The sequence below is a fragment of the Dendrobates tinctorius genome, unplaced genomic scaffold (assembly GCF_039654945.1).
Source record: "Dendrobates tinctorius isolate UK_male_01 unplaced genomic scaffold, ASM3965494v1 ptg000129l, whole genome shotgun sequence".
Classification (NCBI taxonomy): domain Eukaryota; kingdom Metazoa; phylum Chordata; class Amphibia; order Anura; family Dendrobatidae; genus Dendrobates; species Dendrobates tinctorius.
Genome location: NW_027361797.1, coordinates 2,583,088 through 2,602,914, shown reverse-complemented (window position 1 = coordinate 2,602,914; position 19,827 = coordinate 2,583,088). Strand labels below are relative to the sequence as shown.

The 19,827-nt window shown below is 43.4% G+C and overlaps 1 protein-coding gene across 1 annotated transcript in view; it reads left to right on the top strand.

The window, feature by feature from the left end:
- The first annotated feature begins 3,666 nt into the window (after positions 1-3,666).
- CUNH16orf89 (chromosome unknown C16orf89 homolog) overlaps positions 3,667-19,827 on the top strand; it is a 79,885-nt gene continuing 63,724 nt past the window's right edge. Inside the window, exon 1 of the mRNA XM_073542780.1 lies at positions 3,667-4,059. Within this exon, the coding sequence (XP_073398881.1) occupies positions 3,888-4,059 (172 nt within the window). The 5' untranslated portion in view covers positions 3,667-3,887. The remainder of the gene's footprint in view (positions 4,060-19,827) is intronic.

Below are 19,827 nucleotides of genomic sequence, written 5' to 3'. Positions count from 1 at the left end.
GTAAATGACAGCCAGTTGGAGGTTGGAGGAAGAATAAATACGCATAGAGTGCACCTCAAAGGAAAGGAGGGTTACAGAGGGTGGCAGTGGGATTTTGGTGAAGGAACAGTTATCTGACAGGAGAAAACCAACTCCTCTGCCATACTTGCTTCTGAAGCGGGGAGTATGGAAAAGGTGGAATACATCATACGAAAGTGCAGCTGGAGAGGCTGTGTGAGTGGGAGTTAAGCAAGTTTCGGTGATGGCGAGGAAAGAAAGTTTGCTAGTAATAAAAAGATCATGGATGTAGGAAAGTTTGTTGCAGACAGAGTGAGCGTTCCATAGAACTCCTGCTAGTGGGACTGGGGAAGCGGGGCCTGGACAAATGGGTATTAGGTTAGACAGGTTACTGAAATGTGTGATAGAGCGTGGATGGGAGGTAGAAATAACTGTGGGGATGTGGTGAGGAGGACCAGGGTTTGGAGAGATATCACCGTCAGTGAGCAGGAGCAGAGACAGTGATAGCAGGTGGGAGCAGGAAAGAGCAGGAAGGGGCTGTCTGTGTTTGGAGACAGAGGATTGTATGTTGAGGAACAGTTCTGAGGAGGTGATATGGATGGGGAGGATGGAGGGAGAGATGACCAGTTTGCTAATAGGTGCAGGGATTAAGGGGGTTAATACAAGGTGAAAAATTATAGCGGTGAGAGTGAAAACTGCAGAAACATTGTTAACAGTAACTGTATCTGCCCTTGTATTGCAGTCATAGTATTGTTCTACTATCTTTGAGAAACAAAGGTGCAATGAATGTTTGTTAATATGTTGATGACCCATTTGTGCTCTGCAATATGAAGGACAACCTATGCATGTTGTTTAAACACTCTAGCAGTGAGAGAAGACTCCCTACCACCTTCCCCCAAGCTTGTCGTGGAATGCCTAAATGAAAAGTTGTGACCTATAAAACGAAAGGATCGGCCTGTGTTCAGAGAGAGAGAGAGACAGCAAGAGATTCTGCCAAGACATCCAAACATCCAGGGGACCCTAAAGGCCTGCGGCCAATACTTCATGGCTCCATCACAAGGGACACATATTTATTATAATACAGGATGCCGAATTAGGGGACTTCGACCCCAGCTGGAAGAATACAGATCTGCTCCATTGACCATCACTGAACCATGGATATGTTTGCAGAAAGCCAGGATTGGGACTCGCTGGTCGCCTGGCTCCATGGAGATGTTCGGAGAAACCAGGTTGTAACCCTTGGGTCATCTGAACTTGTACCTCAGTGGACTGTCATCTTCCTAAGCATGTTATTACCTCCTCTCTGTGTGCGTGCGCAAGTGTGGTAGCCAACCCTGGAAGCCCGCCAACCACTGTGTCTGCACAGCATTTGTTCTTAATTATGCCAGATGTAAATTATGTAGGCCCAGAATCATAAACTGTTTTCTGAAGTATTGACTTCTTGTAGGGCGGATAATTACCTCTACTATTATCTCCTACAGTTTATTTTCTGTTATCTTTGCAAAACAGTAATGCATGGCCACTGAACAATGATGTTTGCTGATATGTTGATTACATACAATGTCCATGCTAGAAAGTTTGTTGGCATTGCCAAACAGAGGAGGAAAAACTATGCAAATAGATTACATAATCAAATAGTGCAGGTTGGCCTCATTCACATCTCTCTCTGACCTCTGGATGCTGGTTGAAGGTCCGTTGTGCACTATATACTTGTTGTCTGAGTAGTTTTCTGCCCAAGGGGAGAGAGAGTGGGCATTCAGTGGTATGAGCCCTGGTTCAAGCAGTCTTTCTAAAGACAGTTGGGCCAGCGGATGAGCGCATCCACTGACCCTCGTGCCTCCACACCATCAATGATTCTCCCCAAACTGGAGCAATATTTCAAGTGTGAACACAGCCTAAAAGTGAGGTATTGGCTATGCATATTGTAAGAAGGAAGACCAGGCTGCGGGTACCTGTACCAAACTGGGTCCGGAACGGTTGAGGCTGCCTCCCATGTTGCCTGAGGGAAGAAATGAGGGACCTGGCCAACCTCATGACCTGGGTAGGAAGGGCCAGATAAAAGGAAAAGTGCGTGCGGCAGCAGGCAGTTTGGCGCGAACCAGCAGTGTGCAGCAGGGTGAGCAGTGTGCTCCATCCCCTGAGCACCGGCGCTGCAACTGTGTTTGTCGGCTCCCGCCATCTTCAGCGGGACTGTTGAAGAGAGGTGCAGGGCGCCCAGTGACTGTATGAGAGAGAGGTGTCGTGCGCTCAGTGACTGTGAGTACCGTGCACGGAAGGGAGAAAGCCGGGTGCCGGGGACATACGTTTGTGGCCTTTCCTGCCAGTTGCTGCACACCGGTCCACATTTGATTCTAGGAGTACTGCGGCTGTTTGCTTCGGCCGCACGGCTATTGAACTAGGGGCTCCACTGCCGCCAGAAGACGGACTATAGTATAAAGAACCCCATCTGTGGATATCTTCGCGGTCATGTTGGCGCTACAACCCCTGTGTGATCATCTGTGGAGGAGGAACCTAAAGGACATTATAAGTTTGACAATTGGACTGCTGCTATTCTGCATTGTGTGCCCTTGTTTTTGATTCTTGCATTAACAGTTTTTTTTTGCATTTCTTGATTACATAGCAAAAACCTGCTGACAGATTCCATTTAACATTGCTGTATATCTGACAAATCACAGACACAGTGAATTATGTCCCATTCTTTTTCCTGATATTCCAAGACATTAGTAGAGGTAATAGTAGATTATTTCTGCAAAGCCAAGGTAAGTGATAAGTGCAGATATCTGATACCATTCCTTTCTTCACATTTGAAATAAGCATTATATACTGAAAGCCCCTTAGGGTGGGTGCACACAAGGCCTTTTCCAGGCAGATTCTGCTAAGAAAACCCCCTGAAAAAGTGGTATCATGTTGGCAGTGGATTATTCAGGATACTCTCCAAGCATGTGACAACAGAGCTTCTTTATTCAGGAACAATCAGGAACAATATATGATTTATAGATCAGGAATAAATCATTTCTGTGTCGCTATCTGTGCATCATCTACAGCAGGTTGCTTCTCTCATACACAGACACAGGAAAAAAGGAAATACAGTCACATGCTCTCCCTGTGTGAGCCTCTGGGAGTTTTTTTTATTTAACTTTATAAACAGCATACAAATCTAGCAACTAAACACTCATAGACAGGAATGGAGTTGTTGCACCAAACATATTCCAACATATGAAAAGGCTCAAAAGAATTAACATATGCATTTTTAAAAACCATCTTGCTGAGCATTTGTTCAGACTTTTCAAGTTATCAGGATGGCTCAAAGTTGCCTGGTGTCTTTTTGAGCATTTTGCAGGCATTTTTAATCACAAGTTTCATTGTTGAATGGAGATAAAAAAAAAAAACAACAACTGGAAAACAGTAGTAAAAAAAGCCTCAAAAATGCTGGAAAAAGACTAAAAAACACCCACCAGTGGTCAAAAGAAGTTCAAAAGGCAGACAGAAAGTGAAAGAAAAGGGCTAAAAAAATGCGATTTAGGGGAAAAATAAAGTTGGTGTTTCCTAAAGCGTCCTTCTCTTGAAAAACTTGGAGGGTTTGCCTACCTGAAAAAAACGTTGCATGAACATATCATATCGACTAATGTGCCTGATCTTTGATTCACATAGGTGTCCTTAATTATAGGTTGTTGTGATCCGTAATACTGATGTTGCAAAGGAGTGTGGCTGAGCAGGTCCATTGATTCCTGTGCATCTCTGCTCTAGAATAAAAGGCTAATAAGCCATTAGATCCCTCCCATAAGCAGAACAGAAGTTTTGCTACACCCTACATACAGATCTACTGAGGAAGCAGACACTCAGACCACCACCATTGGTGTAAGGCAGCTGCAGGGACAGTTCAGTTGACGATGCGGCTGCTACTTTTGCCTATGTCTTTAGCATTGTTCTCTCCTTGTACGACAAATAATGAGGGCGCTGTAAGAAGTGCTACATCAGCCGTTTGGAAATCTGTACGACTTCTCAGGAATGAATATGAAGAATTCAATCTAGATGGCATGGCAGGCTTCAAGATCTTATTAGGTACAGTATGGAATTTATAGAACTAACTCCACTTCATAGGAAACTTTTGCTGTAAACATTTGTTTTTTTACTTTCCTAAAAGAACATCTAACATTGGTTGCAGAGCAGAATGTCTCGCTGTCGTAACTCTGCTACATTATAATTATACATATTTTAGGGTTACTTGTAACAATTCACAGACTCATTATAAAGGTAGACTGATGTAGTCTAGTGTGACCTGATATGATAAAGAGACGTACAAAATTGTCTCTGAATATCATTTAATACAGTGGTGTGAACGTATCTGGAGCCATTAACATTAATATATGATTTCTGTTGTATAAAACTCTTTCATCGCAAATTAGTTTTTTTTTTTTTTATAAAAACTCATTATCGTAAAACAAATTCTCTTACATATTGAAGTAGTTGTGCGACTATTGCAGAAGCCAGTCTTATAGCAGGAAGTAAAGTTACAGACTGTAATTAAATGTCATCAGCAATCAATCATTCTGTATTTCATTAATGTAAAGTGCTGTGGAATATGTCGGTGCTATAGAAATAAAATTTATTATTATTATTACCCAAGTGTTAGTCTTCAGAAGGATCAACCATTCATTGTCATCTGTTTCATGTCAATGTTGCATAGGTATTGGTAAAGCCCAAACAGTGCAGCTGGCACATGCGGCTGGAACATGCTCACCGCCATTTATATTTCACAATTGTGCAGCCATTGGCACCGTGGGTGGGTAGAGCTTCAGCCATGCAGCAGCTGCACCAACACCAATCTGTCTTGCTCTACCCCTAATTTTTTGAGCTAAGGCTGCACATTAACTCTGATCAACAATTCTCATGAAAGTGACACAACCAAAATTATGTACCATATTTTTCGGACTATAAGCCGCACTTAGGTTTTAGAGCAGGAACATAGAAATAAAAATGAAAGCAAAAATGTGGTAAATTCTGAACTTACATCCCCTGTCCTAGTATATATGGTCCCCTCATCCCCATCCTGGTATGCATGGCCCCCTCTTCCTTATACTGGTATGCATTGTCCCCTCATCGCTAGCTTGGTATGCATGGCCCCCTCATCCCCATCCTAGTATGCATGACCCCTTCATACCCATCCTGGTATGCATGGCTCCTCATCCCTATCCTGGTATGCATGGCTCCTCATCCTTATACTGGTATGCATGGAGCCCTCATCCCCATCTTTGTATGCATGGCCCCTTCATTCCCATCCTGGTATGCTTGTATGCATGGCTCCTCATCCCCATCCTGGTATGCATGGCCCCCTCATTCCCATCCTGGTATGCATAACACTGTCATCCCCATCCTGGTATGCATGGCCCCCTCATTCCCATCCTGGTATGCATAACACTCTCATCCCTATCCTGGTATGCATGGCCCTCTCATCTCCATCCTGGTATGCATGGCCCCCTCATCCATATCCTGGTATGTATGGCCTCCTCATCCCCATCCTGGTATGCATGGCTCCTCATCCCCATCCTGGTATGCATGGCTTCTCATCCCCATCCTGGTATGCATGGCTTCTCATCCCCATCCTGGTATACATGGCCCCCTTATCTCCTTCCTGGTATACATGGCAACCTCATCCCTATCTTTGTATGCATGGCTCCTCATCCCTATCCTGATATGCATGGCCCCCTCATGCCTATGCTGGTATGCATGGCCTCCTCATCCCCATCCTGGTATGCATGGCTCCTCATCCTCATCCTGGTATGCATGGCTCCTCATCCCCATCCTGGTATGCATGGCTCCTCATCCCCATCCTGGTATACATGGCCCCCTTATCTCCTTCCTGGTATACATGGCAACCTCATCCCTATCTTTGTATGCATGGCTCCTCATCCCTATCCTGATATGCATGGCCCCCTCATGCCTATGCTGGTATGCATGGCTCATTCATCCCTACCCTAGTATGCATAGCCCCTTCTTCCCTATCCTGGCATGCATAGCCCCTTCATCCCTATCCTGGTATGCATGGCCCTCTGAACCCTATCTTGGTATTCATTGCCCCCTCATCCCCATCCTAGTATGCATGGCCCCCTCTTCCCTATCCTGGTATGTATGGCCCTCTCATCCCAATTCTGGTATGCACAGCCCCCTCCCTATCCTGTTTTGCATGATCCCCATCCTGGTATACATAGCTCCCATCAGTAAAACATTCAAAAAATATAAACCATTCTTCTTACCTTCCCTGGTATGTCCCTTGTCTGTGACTTGCTGTTGACTGACTATTTTGGGGTTTTGTTTTAGCTTTGAATAAAAAAACAACAAAGTCACATACCAGTCACAGTATGCTAACAACTTACACTGAAATCTATTGGGGCAAAGCTCTGTGTGGTGACCAAGAATCCAAAGGGTCGATTGTTTTGCTACAGTCATGTCACTATCATGGTTCACAACGTGATCCTATTAGTTGATATAGAAATAGTCTAAATTACTTAATATGATGATTTCATCTATTCCGTTAAAAAAAACAATGGTTTTACCGCCATTTTTGTTGTAGCTTCAGTGCATTTTTCACTGACATTTGAGGTAAATTTTTGTCATGACCTGGTAAGTATTCCCACAAATTGAGGTACCAAATCCAAATGCCCCCTCCCTTCTGAGTCCCACATTGTGACTAAACTACAGTTAGCGTCCACAAGTTTGGCATTACTGTAGTGAGGAGAGCCCACTTAAATTTACTGGGTGCATGGTTCCCGTAGCACAAACTAGGCCCAATGTATTGGACACTACATTGTATTGGACACTATATTGACAAATTTACAATTTTCACTTTGCAACATCCAATCTGTGATCTTTTCTATTAAACTTCAGTGGAGTGCTACTTTGTAGATGATTTCCCAGAGGGGTGTAATTTCTAAAATTGTGCCATTTGAGGTTGATTTCCGCTGTTTTGACACTTATTAGCTCTGCAAATGAAGTCTGCAAACTATTCTAGAAAAATCTGGGCTCCAAAAGTCAAACAGCTCTTCTTCCTTCCTGAGGCCTGTCTTGTAGCCACACAGTACTGTAGAGCCACATACAGGGTATTGGTACTTTCAGGAGAAATTGTGTTACAAATTATAGCACAATTTTTAGCTTTTTTAAGTTGTAAATGCAACAACTTCTCCTATCTGAGTGTGTAGACACAGTGATTGATAGTTCTGACGACCAATCTAGGAATGGGGCATGCTGTGCTGTTAGCATGGTGATGGACAGCTCATTTACCCAATTGGATGCTGGTGCGTGCTGAGCTGACAGCGTCTGGAGTGACAATTTAGCTGTCCAATCAGAACCAGGGTGCGCCAGGGCTTCATCCATGTGTCTCTTGTTCAGAGTATTTACTTTGCTATTTTACCATCTCTCTGCCTTTGATTGTTGCCAATTGTGGCTTTTCTCATTAGGTGTGTGCTTGCTCTGTGCTCCTTGTCTGGTATTCTGATCTTTGCTGTTTGACCTTGGATTTGCCTTGACCATCCGTTTGCCTAGCCCTTTTGTTGTGATCTGCTACCTTCTTGGACTATTGACCTCAGACTGTTTCCTGACTACGCCTTCATCTCACGCCTCTATCTATTACTAAGGGTACCGTTACACCTAGCAACTCACCAGCGATCCCGACCAGCGATATGACGCGGTCAGGATCGCTGATGAATCGCTAGGTGGTCGCTAGTGAGCTGCCACTCAGGCAGATCTCACCAGCGACATCGCTGGAGACGGGGATCGCTACTTACCTGTCAGACGCGGCGATCCTGCGTCCTCCCGCCCAGCTCCATGCGTCGCTCATCGTCACAGCAGGAAGCGCCGCAGGAAGTGACCGACGAGGAATGGTCCAGCAGCTTCTCGCGCGATCAGCGATAACCAGCGGGGGAGCCGGTCGGAGGTAAGTATCACATGCAGCGATATCGCTAGCAATATCGCTGCAACGTCACAAAATTGATGACTTTACAGCGATATTGCTAGCGATATCGCAGTGTGTAACGGGGGCTTTACTCTCTTGGCTTTTGACCTTAAAACTCTTGACCAGCCAGCCTCATGGTTCATCTGTGAGAAGTGACTAGTGTCACATTAAAAATGTAAACTCTGGGGCTATAACCACATTTCAGTGTTAAAAATGTAATTATTTTTCTTCACTACCCAGTAGTGTAAACTTCTATGAAACACCTGTGGTGTCAATATGCTAAATCCACCCCTAAATCAATTACGGTAATTTAGGTGTGCATTTTGTGAATTGGGGGTCACTCATGGGGGTGTCTGCTGATCGAGCACCTCAGGAGCTCTGCCAGTGTGGTAAACCATTCAGGAAAATCTACACTGCAATATGGTGCTCCTTCCCTTCTGAGCATTGCAGAGTGACTGAAAAGTAGTTCTCGATTACATATAAAATATTGGCGAACTTAAGAGAAATTGCCTAACAAATTATGTGGTCCATTTTCTTCTATTACCTCTTTTGAAAATTAAATATTTGGGGCTTTAACAACATTTTAGTGAAAAAAACATTTAATTTTTCATTTTCACTTGCCAATACTAAAAACAGCTGTAAATCACCCGTGGGTTTAAAATGCTGCAATCCTAGATGAATTCCTTGAGGGGTGAAGCTTCCAAAGTGAGGTTACTTGTGGAAGGTTTCTGCTGTTTTGGCACCTCAGAAGCTCTCTTAATGTAACATGGCATCCATAATCTATTTTAGCAAAAATTACATTTCAAAAGTCAAATAGCGATCCTTCCCTTCATTTTTTTCATCTACTTGCATTTATTCATGTGATACGACTGAAGAGTTAACAAACGTTCTGAATGCAAGTTTTATAAATTTCCATGAAAAACAAAATTGTTGCTAAACTTTTAATTTTTATAAAGTCCCAAGAAACAGTGATTTAAAAAAATGACACTGACATAAAGTAGACATGGTAAATGTTGTTATACTGTATATATAAGCTATGTTTTGTGACATTGCTATCTGTTTCAACACCTTTACTCCCAACAGGTGGGATGGCTTTTATGCTATTTTTGATCAAAAACAGTGTTACTAAGAACCCTATGTTATTTAAATGCACTTTTTCTTTTTACTTATTTAGCTACAGCAGGGTTTATGTTCATTTTGCTTCTTGTAAAGTTTGTAACCTTCCCTCCCAATTCTGTTTTCACCTTCCTGACCAGGCCAATTTTTTCCATTCTGACCAGTGTCGCTTTATGTAGTAATAACTCAGGAACGCTTCAACATATCCAGGTAATTTTGTTTTTTTATGACATTGTTTTATTTTTGTAACTTCATGTTAGTACTACATTTTGGTTGATATGATTTGCATTTATTTATGAAAATATAAAAAATTTGAACCATTTTTTTTGTTAGGAAGTTTGAAGGGTTAAAAGTTTCTCAGCAATTTCTCATTTTTCCATCCACATTTACAAAACAAATTTTTTTAGGGACCACATCCCATTTGAAGTCACTTTAAGGGGCCTTTATGACAGAAAATACTCAAAAGTGACAACATTTTAAAAACTGCATCTCACAAAGTGCTCTAAACCACATTCAAAAAGTTTATTAACTTTTTCACACATAAATATTGGCACAATTTTTTTTTTTTCAGGAGAAAATGGACTGTGCAATTTGTGCAGTTTCTCCTGAGTACACAGATACTGGATATATGGTGGAAAACTACTGTTTTAGCACGTAGCAGGGCTTGGATGGGAAGGAGCATCATTCGACTTTTGGAGCGCAAAATTGTCTGGAATTGATAGTGGAGGCAATGTTGCATTTCCAAAGCTGCTGATGTGCCTAAGCAATGGTAACAACCCAGAAGCAACCTCATTTTGGGAACTACACTCCACAAGGAACTTATCTAAAGGTGTGGTGAGAATTTTGAACCCACAGGTGCTTCACAGAAATCTCTAATGTTGGGCGATAAAAATTAAAAAATACATTTTTTCCACAAAAATGTTGCTTCAGCCCCAAGTTTTTCATTTTCACAAAGGTAAGAGGAAAAAATGGACCTTAAGATTTATTGTGCAATTTCTCCTGAGTACACTGATTACCCATATGTGGTGAAAAACTACTCTTTGGGTGCACAGCAGGGCTTGAAAGGGAAGGAGCGCCATTTGACTTTTTGGAATGCAAAATTGGCTGGAATAGATAGCTGACAACATATCACATTTGCAGAGCTTCTAATGTGTCTAAACAGTGGAAACCCCCCACAAGTGACTCCATTTTGGAAACGACCCCTCTCAAGAAACTTATCTAGAGGTATGGTGAGCATCTTGAACTTTCAGATGTTTCACAGAATTCTATAACCTTGAGCCGTGAAAATGAAAAAAATTTTTTTTTTTCAGCAAAATGTTGATTTATTCCCCAAATTTTTACCTTTTCACAAGGTTAACATAAAAAAATGGACTGCAAAATTCGTTAAAGGTTTTCTCAATAGGTAGTGGAAAACCATTGTTTGGGCACATGGCAGGGCTCAGAAGAGAATTAGCACCAACTGAATTCTGGAGCGCAGTTTGGCTGGAATAGATTGTGGCTGCCATGTCACAAATGAAGAGGCCCTGACATGAAAAAACAGCAGGAACCCCCCCACGAGTGACCCCATTTTAGAAACTACACCTCTTAAGGAATTAATCTAGGTGTCTAGTCAGTGATTTAACCCTCTGGTGCTTTACAGAATTTAATAACATTGGGCTGAGTCAATGGAAAATTACCAATTTTTCCACTAAATGTTGGTTTGGCCCCAAGTTTTCAATTTTCAAAATATTAGGAGAAAATGAACTACCGTATATACCAGGGGTCCCCAACCACCGGGCCGCTGCAGTGCCCTTGCCGGTCCGCGGACACAAGGGGAGCCAGGGGCGGTCAGTGGTGTAGCGGGGGCTGGGGCGGCGCGCAGCAGTTCTTAGCGGCATGTGTAGCAGCGGCCAGGGAGCGATCAAGCAGCTCCGCTGCCTGCAAGAGGGAATAGCAGGAGCGGAGCTGCAAGGACCCGTCCACTGCATCCAGCTTCCTGCCCGCCGCCCGCGCTTCCTGTCTCTGACTGACACAGAGAGGAGCGCGCCGCTGCTGTGTCAGAGCGAGGGAGCGCGGGCGATGCTGCGACAGGTGAGAGGAGAGAGGTGGTGTGTGTGTGTGTGTGTGTGTAGCCTGGCCCTGGAGGAGATGGGTGTGTGTGTGTGTGTTGGTCTGTGTTTGTGTAGCCTGGCCCTGGAGGAGATGGGGACATGAGGAGAAGGCCATGAGGGGAGTGATGGGGTGAAGGCAATGATGGAGAGACAGCAGTGATGGGGAGAAGGGAGTGATGGGGTGAAGGCAATGATGGGGAGACGGCAGTGATGGGGAGAGGGGAGTGATGGGGTGAAGGCAATGATGGGGAGACGGCAGTGATGGGGAGAGGGGAGTGATGGGGTGAAGGCAATGATGGGGAGAGGGGAGTGATGGGGTGAAGGCAATGATGGGGAGACGGCAGTGATGGGGAGAGGGGAGTGATGGGGTGAAGGCAATGATGGGGAGAGGGGAATGACGGGGTGAAGGCAATGATGGGGAGATGGCAGTGATGGGGAGAGGGGAGTGATGGGGTGAAGGCAATGATGGGGAGAAGGGAGTGATGGGGTGAAGGCAATGATGGGGAGAAGGGAGTGATGGAGCACTCATTCAAAACCTATGGTGAGTTGAGTCACATTATAAATGTTATTTAATTATAACTATGCACTGCTAAACTACAAGTGTCCATAGCCCCGCCCCCTTATGACCAAAGCCCCGCCCCTGCCACACCTCCATCCCCGCCCTGCCGGGCCATGGAAGAATGGTCTTGCTTGAAACCGGTCCCTGGTGCAAAAAAGGTTGGGGACCACTGGTGTATTCAATTTGTTATGCAAGCTCTCCTGAAAAATATGAATAATACTCTTTTCATTGTGTTTATCTATTTTGTAATATTTAAAAAATATATATTTTTGCAATTTTTTTATGTGGTTGCAACTACCATACTTTTGAGGCACAGTGCAAAACTCAGAAGGGAAGGAGGGCCATTGGGCAGTGATGAAACAGTAAATTTTTACAACAAAAATTTTGTGTTATCCCCAGATATTACATTTTCATATGGGGAAATGGGTAAAAGTGGCACCAAAATTTGTCACAATCTCTGCTGAACGTGGCTGTATAGTACTGCTTAGCCACACAGCAAGGAGGAAAAGAAGCGCTATTTGACTCTTGGAGAATAAATTATTATAGAATAGATTGCAGAAACCACTTACAGAGCCCCTAAGTACAAGAAGAGCTGAATCCCACCTGAATTAACCCCATATTGGAAGTTACACCCATCAGGGAACCTAACTACAGGTATAGTGACAATTATGACTCCATTGGGTGTTCTCCCCAACAAGCAGCAGTAGATGTTGATGAATGAAAATTGCAAATCTGCCATTGTAGTGCCTGCACATTGTAGTGCCCATACATTGTGCCAAGCTTGTGCTTCTGGAGACATGGACCCCATTAATTCCTTAACCCCTGGGTCATTTCCAGTTTTTGCATTTTCTTTTTCGCTGCCCTTCTTCCCAGAGCCAAAACTTTTTTAATTTTTCTGTCAATATGGCCATGTGAGGGCTTGTTTTTTTTTGTGGGACAAGTTGCACTTTTGAACGACATTATTGGTTTCAACAAATCGTGTACTGGGAAATGGGTGACGTGCCCCAGGGGCCGTGGGATACTCGGTACCGGGCCCGATAACTCCAATGAGAAATGTCACAGTGGCAGTGACCCGGTCCGTGGCCCCAGGCGGTCATGTAATTTGGTGTGTAATTAAATGAGAATAAAGTTTATATGTGATTCGTGAAGCCACCTGTGGTATTCTGGTCAGAGGCGACCAGCGCTGCAAGGCTGTTCCCCTGGGACCGTTGCTATGATGCAGCTGAGGTGAAAATGGCTCTCCACAGGCAGAGCAGCAGTCTCAGGGCCGTTGAGAGTAGTTTTTGAGGTGGTGATGTAGTGGGGAGTGAAAATTGAAGCAGTGCCGGGTTGATGAGGCAGGAAGGAAACATGATGCATTTCAATGCACTTCCGAGACTTTACTCACAGTTCTGTTCGCGGTACAGATGCCTGCTTTAGTGCTGAGTCCTTCAGGCAAGGGGGTCCAGTCATCTCCCAGGCAAAATAAAGTACACCCTTTCAGCACTCCCTGTCAGTTTGTACCTTCCCTGGCCATCTCCACAATGCTGCCTGCTACTTTCCTTCCTTTCAGCATCTCACAGTCAGTGTCCCAGGCCAGCTGCCGTGGATCCTGTCAGATAACGTGACTCAGGCGTTTCTTTGATCCTATGTGGCTGCTTTTCTGGCAAAGATAACTGTGGTAATTCGCTGTGGCCCATAAAGCAGCCACAGCTGTCAGCTTGCTAGTTAAATCACAATGTACACTCCACTAGGCTAGGGGCTGAGACCCTTCTGCGACCTGGATTCTTCCCCCACCTGACGGCTGTCAGCGTGGCACAAGCGCCACGGGGAGCACTTTCCACCCGTGCCTCTAGAAGAACCACTCTTTCCTTCAGGGAACTTTCCTTCAATGCCAATCTGTCCAGCAGCTCCTCCTGACAGGAGCTGCTCCAAACATGTCCTGTCACTTCACCTCCCTCTGCGGGAACTCACTAACTGCCTACAAATCTCCTGCTCTTTTCCTAAGCTCCGCCCACCTCCCAGCACTCTTCGTATTCCAAGCAGGGGCCATAAAGGGGCTCTGCTATGCTACGTGTGTGTGGAATGTGGGTATTGGTTGGGTGCCTCCACCTTACCTGGTCGTGGAATACCACACCTCTGGGTGAGGTGCAGTACCTCTGTGGCTAATGGACCCGCAGTGGCGCCACACGGGAAAATCAAAATCTGTTAAAAATTTCTTTAATTTTTTTTGTCATATTCCGAGACCTGTAGGTGCCTCCATTTTTTGTGATCTAGGGTTAGGTGAGGGCTTATTTTTTGGGCACCGAGCTGACGTTTTTATGGATACCATTTTGGTGTAGATACGATCTTTTGATCTCCCATAATTACATTTAATTGGCATTTTTAATTTTTTTTCTCACTAAGCTGATATTTTTTTATCTTGACAGATCGGGCGATTCTGAACGCGGCGATACCAAATATGTGTATATTTTATTTTTATTGTTTTATTTTGAATGGGGTGAAAGGGGGTGATTTGAACTTTTATTGTATTTAATATTTTTAAAAACATTTTTTTTTCACTTTTTGCATGCTTCAATACTCTCCATGGGAGACAAGAAGCTGAAGTACTTTGATCACTTCTGCTACACACAGGCAATGATTGGATCGCCTGTGTGTAGCAGAAATGTTCACTTGCTATGAACGCCGACCACTTTATATTGTGTCATGGATCTTACCTTTATGATTTAATTATTTACTTAGCCTAATAAATTAGTAAATTTTCTAATATTACTACATCAACTTGGAAAAAAATAGCTATAGTACCAGTGATGATCACTGGGTGGCAGTATGTATCCGTATTTCTAATTACAGTCTAGGATGAGGGGATCAAAGAGCATTGAGCTAGAGATTCAGTCTTGTCTGCCTTCTAATCAACTTCAAAAGACAGCGCAAGTTACATTATTTAGTTACAAGAATAGAGGAACAAAATACAGCCCTCAAGTTTCAGCATCTAAAGGAAAGTGGAATGAGGTATTTAAAAAATGCCTTAAAACTTTTGTCGTGCATGCAAATGCTGTGAAATTTGTTTACCGTATATTCGTGCTGGGCCAGTATAAAAAATGACAGAACCTGCGCCAACATCAGCGGGTATGAGCTCTACCAATTAGCTGACACCTTGCAATGGGTGGTATCAAGAGGAAACTCTAATCCTGGACTTTTTACTCCTTTGATGCCATGGTCTAAGAGGTGAAACAGAGTCATCCTGTCGGCTGCCCAGCAGGGTGTCAATGGTTTTTTTGGCCTCCAAAGGCTATCAATGGCTTCCAGAGCTATTATGCATAAAGGCACATCAGGTCGTACTAGATCCACAGACCAAGAGGTGGCCTGTCAGTCTTCAATACACTGCAATATAGAAGTATTACAATGTATGATGAAAATCAGTAATCACATGGTCACATCCCATAGTGAGACTAAACAAAAGTAGATACAAAAGGTAACTACAACCATTTAAAAAATAACACTGCCAGAAAATTCATGATGTCATGTTTCATACAGTTTCCAATATGTTCAGATTCCATTTATCAATGTCAAAGAGTAATTATATAAGTACTAGATGTGGGCCCGATGCTTTCGCATCGGGAGGGCAGTGTGTGTGTGTGGTGTGTGTCCCGCCGCTGCCTGCCCACCCACCTCCGTGCAGTCCTGGCGGCGATCCGTTAGCGGGTCCTGGCGGGGTCCGGCGGTGGGTCCTGGCGGGGGTCTGGCGGCGGGTCCTGGCGGTGGTCCAGCAGCGGCAGCGGGGGGGGGTCCGACGTGGGTGTCCCGGCGGTGTCCCATTGGTGGTACTGCAGAAGGGCCTGGTACCACCAGCGGGTGCCATATTGGAATACCTATCACTTGGGTATTCCTATATGGCGGTCGGCTTACTTCCGGTGCGGCACGGTGGATTGTGGGATTCGAGGACGTCTGGACGGAAGTGGATGACAGACAATTTTAGGTAAGTATATAATAGATTACATTCTGTATATGAGATAGTTAAGGAGATATTCCACAATTGACATTACTCACATGATAGGCGATGAATGACCAATCATAAGCAGGCAGTTTTTTTATATTTAAATTGGGATTACCAGAGGAATATCAATGGGCGCGTGTACTTCTTCCTCTTTCTGATGCTGGCCAAACATAAAGAATCAGCAACTTACTGGGGAAATAAGAACGCACTCCAATAATAGCTTAGTCCATGCTCGGTGTGAGACATGTATTGTAAAACAGTGGTAGTCAAGATTAACTGACTGCCACAGATGGGAGCTGAAAGCTGTCAGTTAATCGCACCCATGTCTGCTGTTCTCCAGCGCCTGTCATCCCTCTGTAGTGAGCAGAGCACACGGTTGTCAATGCTTGTCTCAAACTGAGCCTGTTCTAGCCTATTGTTGGGGGCATGTTCTTCTTTCCCCAGTGTGTTGCTACCTGCTCATGATTGGCCAGGGTCAGAAAAAGGAAGAAGTTCACACCCCACTGGTAATTCCAACTTTGAAATAAAGCAAAAATTAACTATTTAGGTGCCTAATGGATTATTGGCTAATATCTCCGCAATGGAGTGGAGAAATAAAAAAAAGAGTAAACCTTTTTATTCTGCTCTGCAGTGCTGTCCAGTTCAACATGAAAAATTTGGTGAAAGGTCCCCTTTAACCCCTTTACCCCCAAGGGTGGTTTGCACGTTAATGACCGGGCTAATTTTTACAATTCTGACCACTGTCCCTTTATGAGGTAATAACTCTGGAACGTTTCCATGGATCCCGGTGATTCTGACATTGTTTTCTCGTGACATCTTGTACTTCATGATAGTGGCAATATTTCATTCATATAACTTGCGTTTATTTGTGAAAAAACGGAAATTTGGCGAAAATTTTGAAAATTTCGCAATTTTCCAACTTTGAATTTTCATGTCCTTAAATCATAGAAATATGTCACACTAAATACTTAATAAGTAACATTTCCCACATGTTTACATCAGCACAATTTTGGAACCAATTTTTTTTTGTTAGGAAGTTATAGGAGTTAAAATTAAACAGCGATTTCTCATTTTTACAACGCCATTTTTTTTTTAGGGACCACATCACATTTGAAGTCATTTGAGGGGCCTATATGACAGAAAATACCCCAAAGTGACACCATTCTAGAAACTGCACCCAAATTTACTTCAGATCCGATTTTCTTTATTTTACCAAGCGTAACAGGACCCCAAAAGTTGTTGTGCAATTTCTTCTGAGTACGCTGATACCCCATATATGCAGGTAAACCACTGTTTGGGTGCATGGCAAAGCTCGGAAGGGAAGGGGCACCGTATGACTTTTCAATGCAAAATTGGCTGGAATTGAGATCGGACGCCATGTCACGTTTGAAGAGCCCCTGATGTGCCTAAACAGTGGAAACCCCCACAAGTGACACCATTTTGGAAACTAGACCCCCTAATGAAATTATCTAGATGTGTGGTGAGCACTTTGAACCCCCAAGTGCTTCACAGAAGTTTATAACGTAGAACCGTAAAAATAAAAAAACATATTTTTTCCACAAAAATGATCTTTTTGCCCCCAATTTTTTATTTTCTCAAGGGTAACAGGATAAATTGGACCCCAAATGTTGTTATGAAATTTGTCCTGAGTATGCTGATTCCCCATATGTGGGGGTAAACCACTGTTTGGGCACATGGCAGACCTCAGAAGGGAAGGAGCACCAGATTTACTGTTATGGTTTGCAGGTGCCGTGACCCACTGGGAGAGCCCATGAGGTGCCAAACCAGCAGAACCCCCCATAAGTGACCCCATTTTATGAACTACACCTCTCAATGAATTCATCTAGGGGTGCAGTGATCATAGAATCATAGAATTGTAGAGTTGGAAGGGACCTCCTGGGCCATCTGGTCCAACACCCTGCTCAAAGCAGGATTTGCTAAATCATCCCAGACAGATGTCTGTCCAGCCTCTGTTTGAAGACTTCTATTGAAGGAGAACTCACCACCTCTCGTGGCAGCCTGTTCCACTCATTGATCACGCTAACTGTCAAAAAGTTTTTTCTAATATCTAATCTGTGTCTCCTCCCATTCAGTTTCATCCCATTGCTTCTAGTCTTTCCTTGTGCAAATGAGAATAAAGATGATCCTTCTACAATGTGACAGCCCTTGAGATATTTGTAGATAGCTATTAAGTCTCCTCTCAGTCTTCTCTTCTGCAAGCTAAACATTCCCAAATCCTGCAACCTTTCCTCATAAGACAGGGTTTTCAGACCGGTCACCATTCTGGTTGCTCTTTTCTGAACTTGCTCCAGTTTGTTGATGTCTTTTTTAAAATGTGGTGCCCAAAAATGGACACAGCATTCCAGATGAGGTCTGACCAAAGTGGAGTAGAGGGAAATAATGACTTCACGTGATCTAGACTGTATGCTTCTGTTAATACATCCTAGAATTGCATTTGTCTTTTTTGCTGCTGCATCACACTGTTGACTCATATTCAGTCTGTGATCTATTAGTATACCCAAGTCTTTTTCACATGTGCTGTTGCTTAGCCCTATTCCTCCCATTCTGTATATGCTTTTTCATTTTTATTGCCCAGATGTAGTACTTTGCATTTTTCCCTGTTAAAAACCATTCTGTTAGTTGCTGCCCACTGCTCCAGTTTATTTATATCTTTTTGAATCCTCTCTTTCTCTTCTCTAGTATTAGCTATCCCTCCTAGCTTTGTGTCATCAGCAAATTTAATCAGTTTACCCTCAATTCCTTCATCTAAATCATTGATAAAGATGTTGAACAATACAGGGCCCAGCACAGAGCCCTGTGGTACCCCACTTGAGACATTCTTCCAACTGGATATGCAGCCATTTACGACCACTCATTGGGTCCGATCACCAAGCCTGTTATGAATCCATCTAACAGTTGCCTTGTCCATTCCATACTTAGCCATTTTTTCAATAAGGATTGTGTGAGATACTTTGTCAAATGCTTTGCTGAAGTCAAAATTTACTATATCTACAGCATTTTCCTGATCCACCCAGTGATTCTGTCATAGAAGGAAATTAAGTTAGTCTGACATGACTTATTAGTTACAAACCCATGCTGACTCTGTTTAATCACTTAATTCTTATCCAGGTACTTACATACATGTTGTTTAATAATTTGTTCAAAGATCTTTCCTGGTATAGAAGTCAGACTCACTGGCCTATAGTTGCCTGGGTCCACCTTCTTCCCCTTTTAGAAGATAGGAACAACATTTGCTCTCCTCCAGTCTTCTGGGACTTCTCCTCCAAGAATTTTCAAAGATTATGGAGAGGGGTTCAAAAATCTCTTCTGCTATCTCCTTCAGTACTCTGGGGTGTAATTCATCTGGACCTGGAGACTTGAATTCATTTAGGTTAACTAAGTGTTTCCTCACTACCTTTCTCTTTATAGATATCCTGTGTTCTTCTATTTCCTTAATAGGGCAGTGAAGAACAGTTGATGTTACATTTCCTTTCTGAGAGAAAACAGATGCAAAATAGGAATTTAAAAGTTCGGACTTCTCAACATCCTGTCTTACCATTTCATCATTTTCATCCTGTAAAAATCCTATAGCATCTTTGACTTTTCTTTTACTTTTGACATATCCCCAAAATCCTTTATTATTGCTTTTGACGTCTCTTGCAAGCCTCAATTCATTGTCAGCTTTAATAATCTGATTTGTGCCCTGCAAGTTCTGCAGACAGCATTATATTCTTATTTAGATATGCCTCCCTCTTTCCATTTTATAAACATTTCTTTCTTCCTTTTTAGCATGTGCTTAAGTTCTGTGTTCATCCATCCTAGTTTCCTTAAATGCTTCCTGTTGTGAATTCTCTCTCTGGCTTCCCTCTGGTGATTACTGAAGATAGTGGAGCTGGTCAGATTTAGAGTTCTCTTGCTGGGCTCCCTCTGGTGGTTACTGGAGGTAGTGGAGCTGATCTGATTGACAGAGACTTGCTACCTGATGATGAGGAAGACGATTGGAGATCTGGGGTTTCTGATTGGGATTTAAGACAGCTGACTCCCTCTATCCCTGCTGGTGATTTTCTTCCAGTGCCTCCTGAGGTCTGATGTCTCCTGTTCTTTCCCTGCATGTTCAGCTAAGTGTTTCATTTGCTTTTCT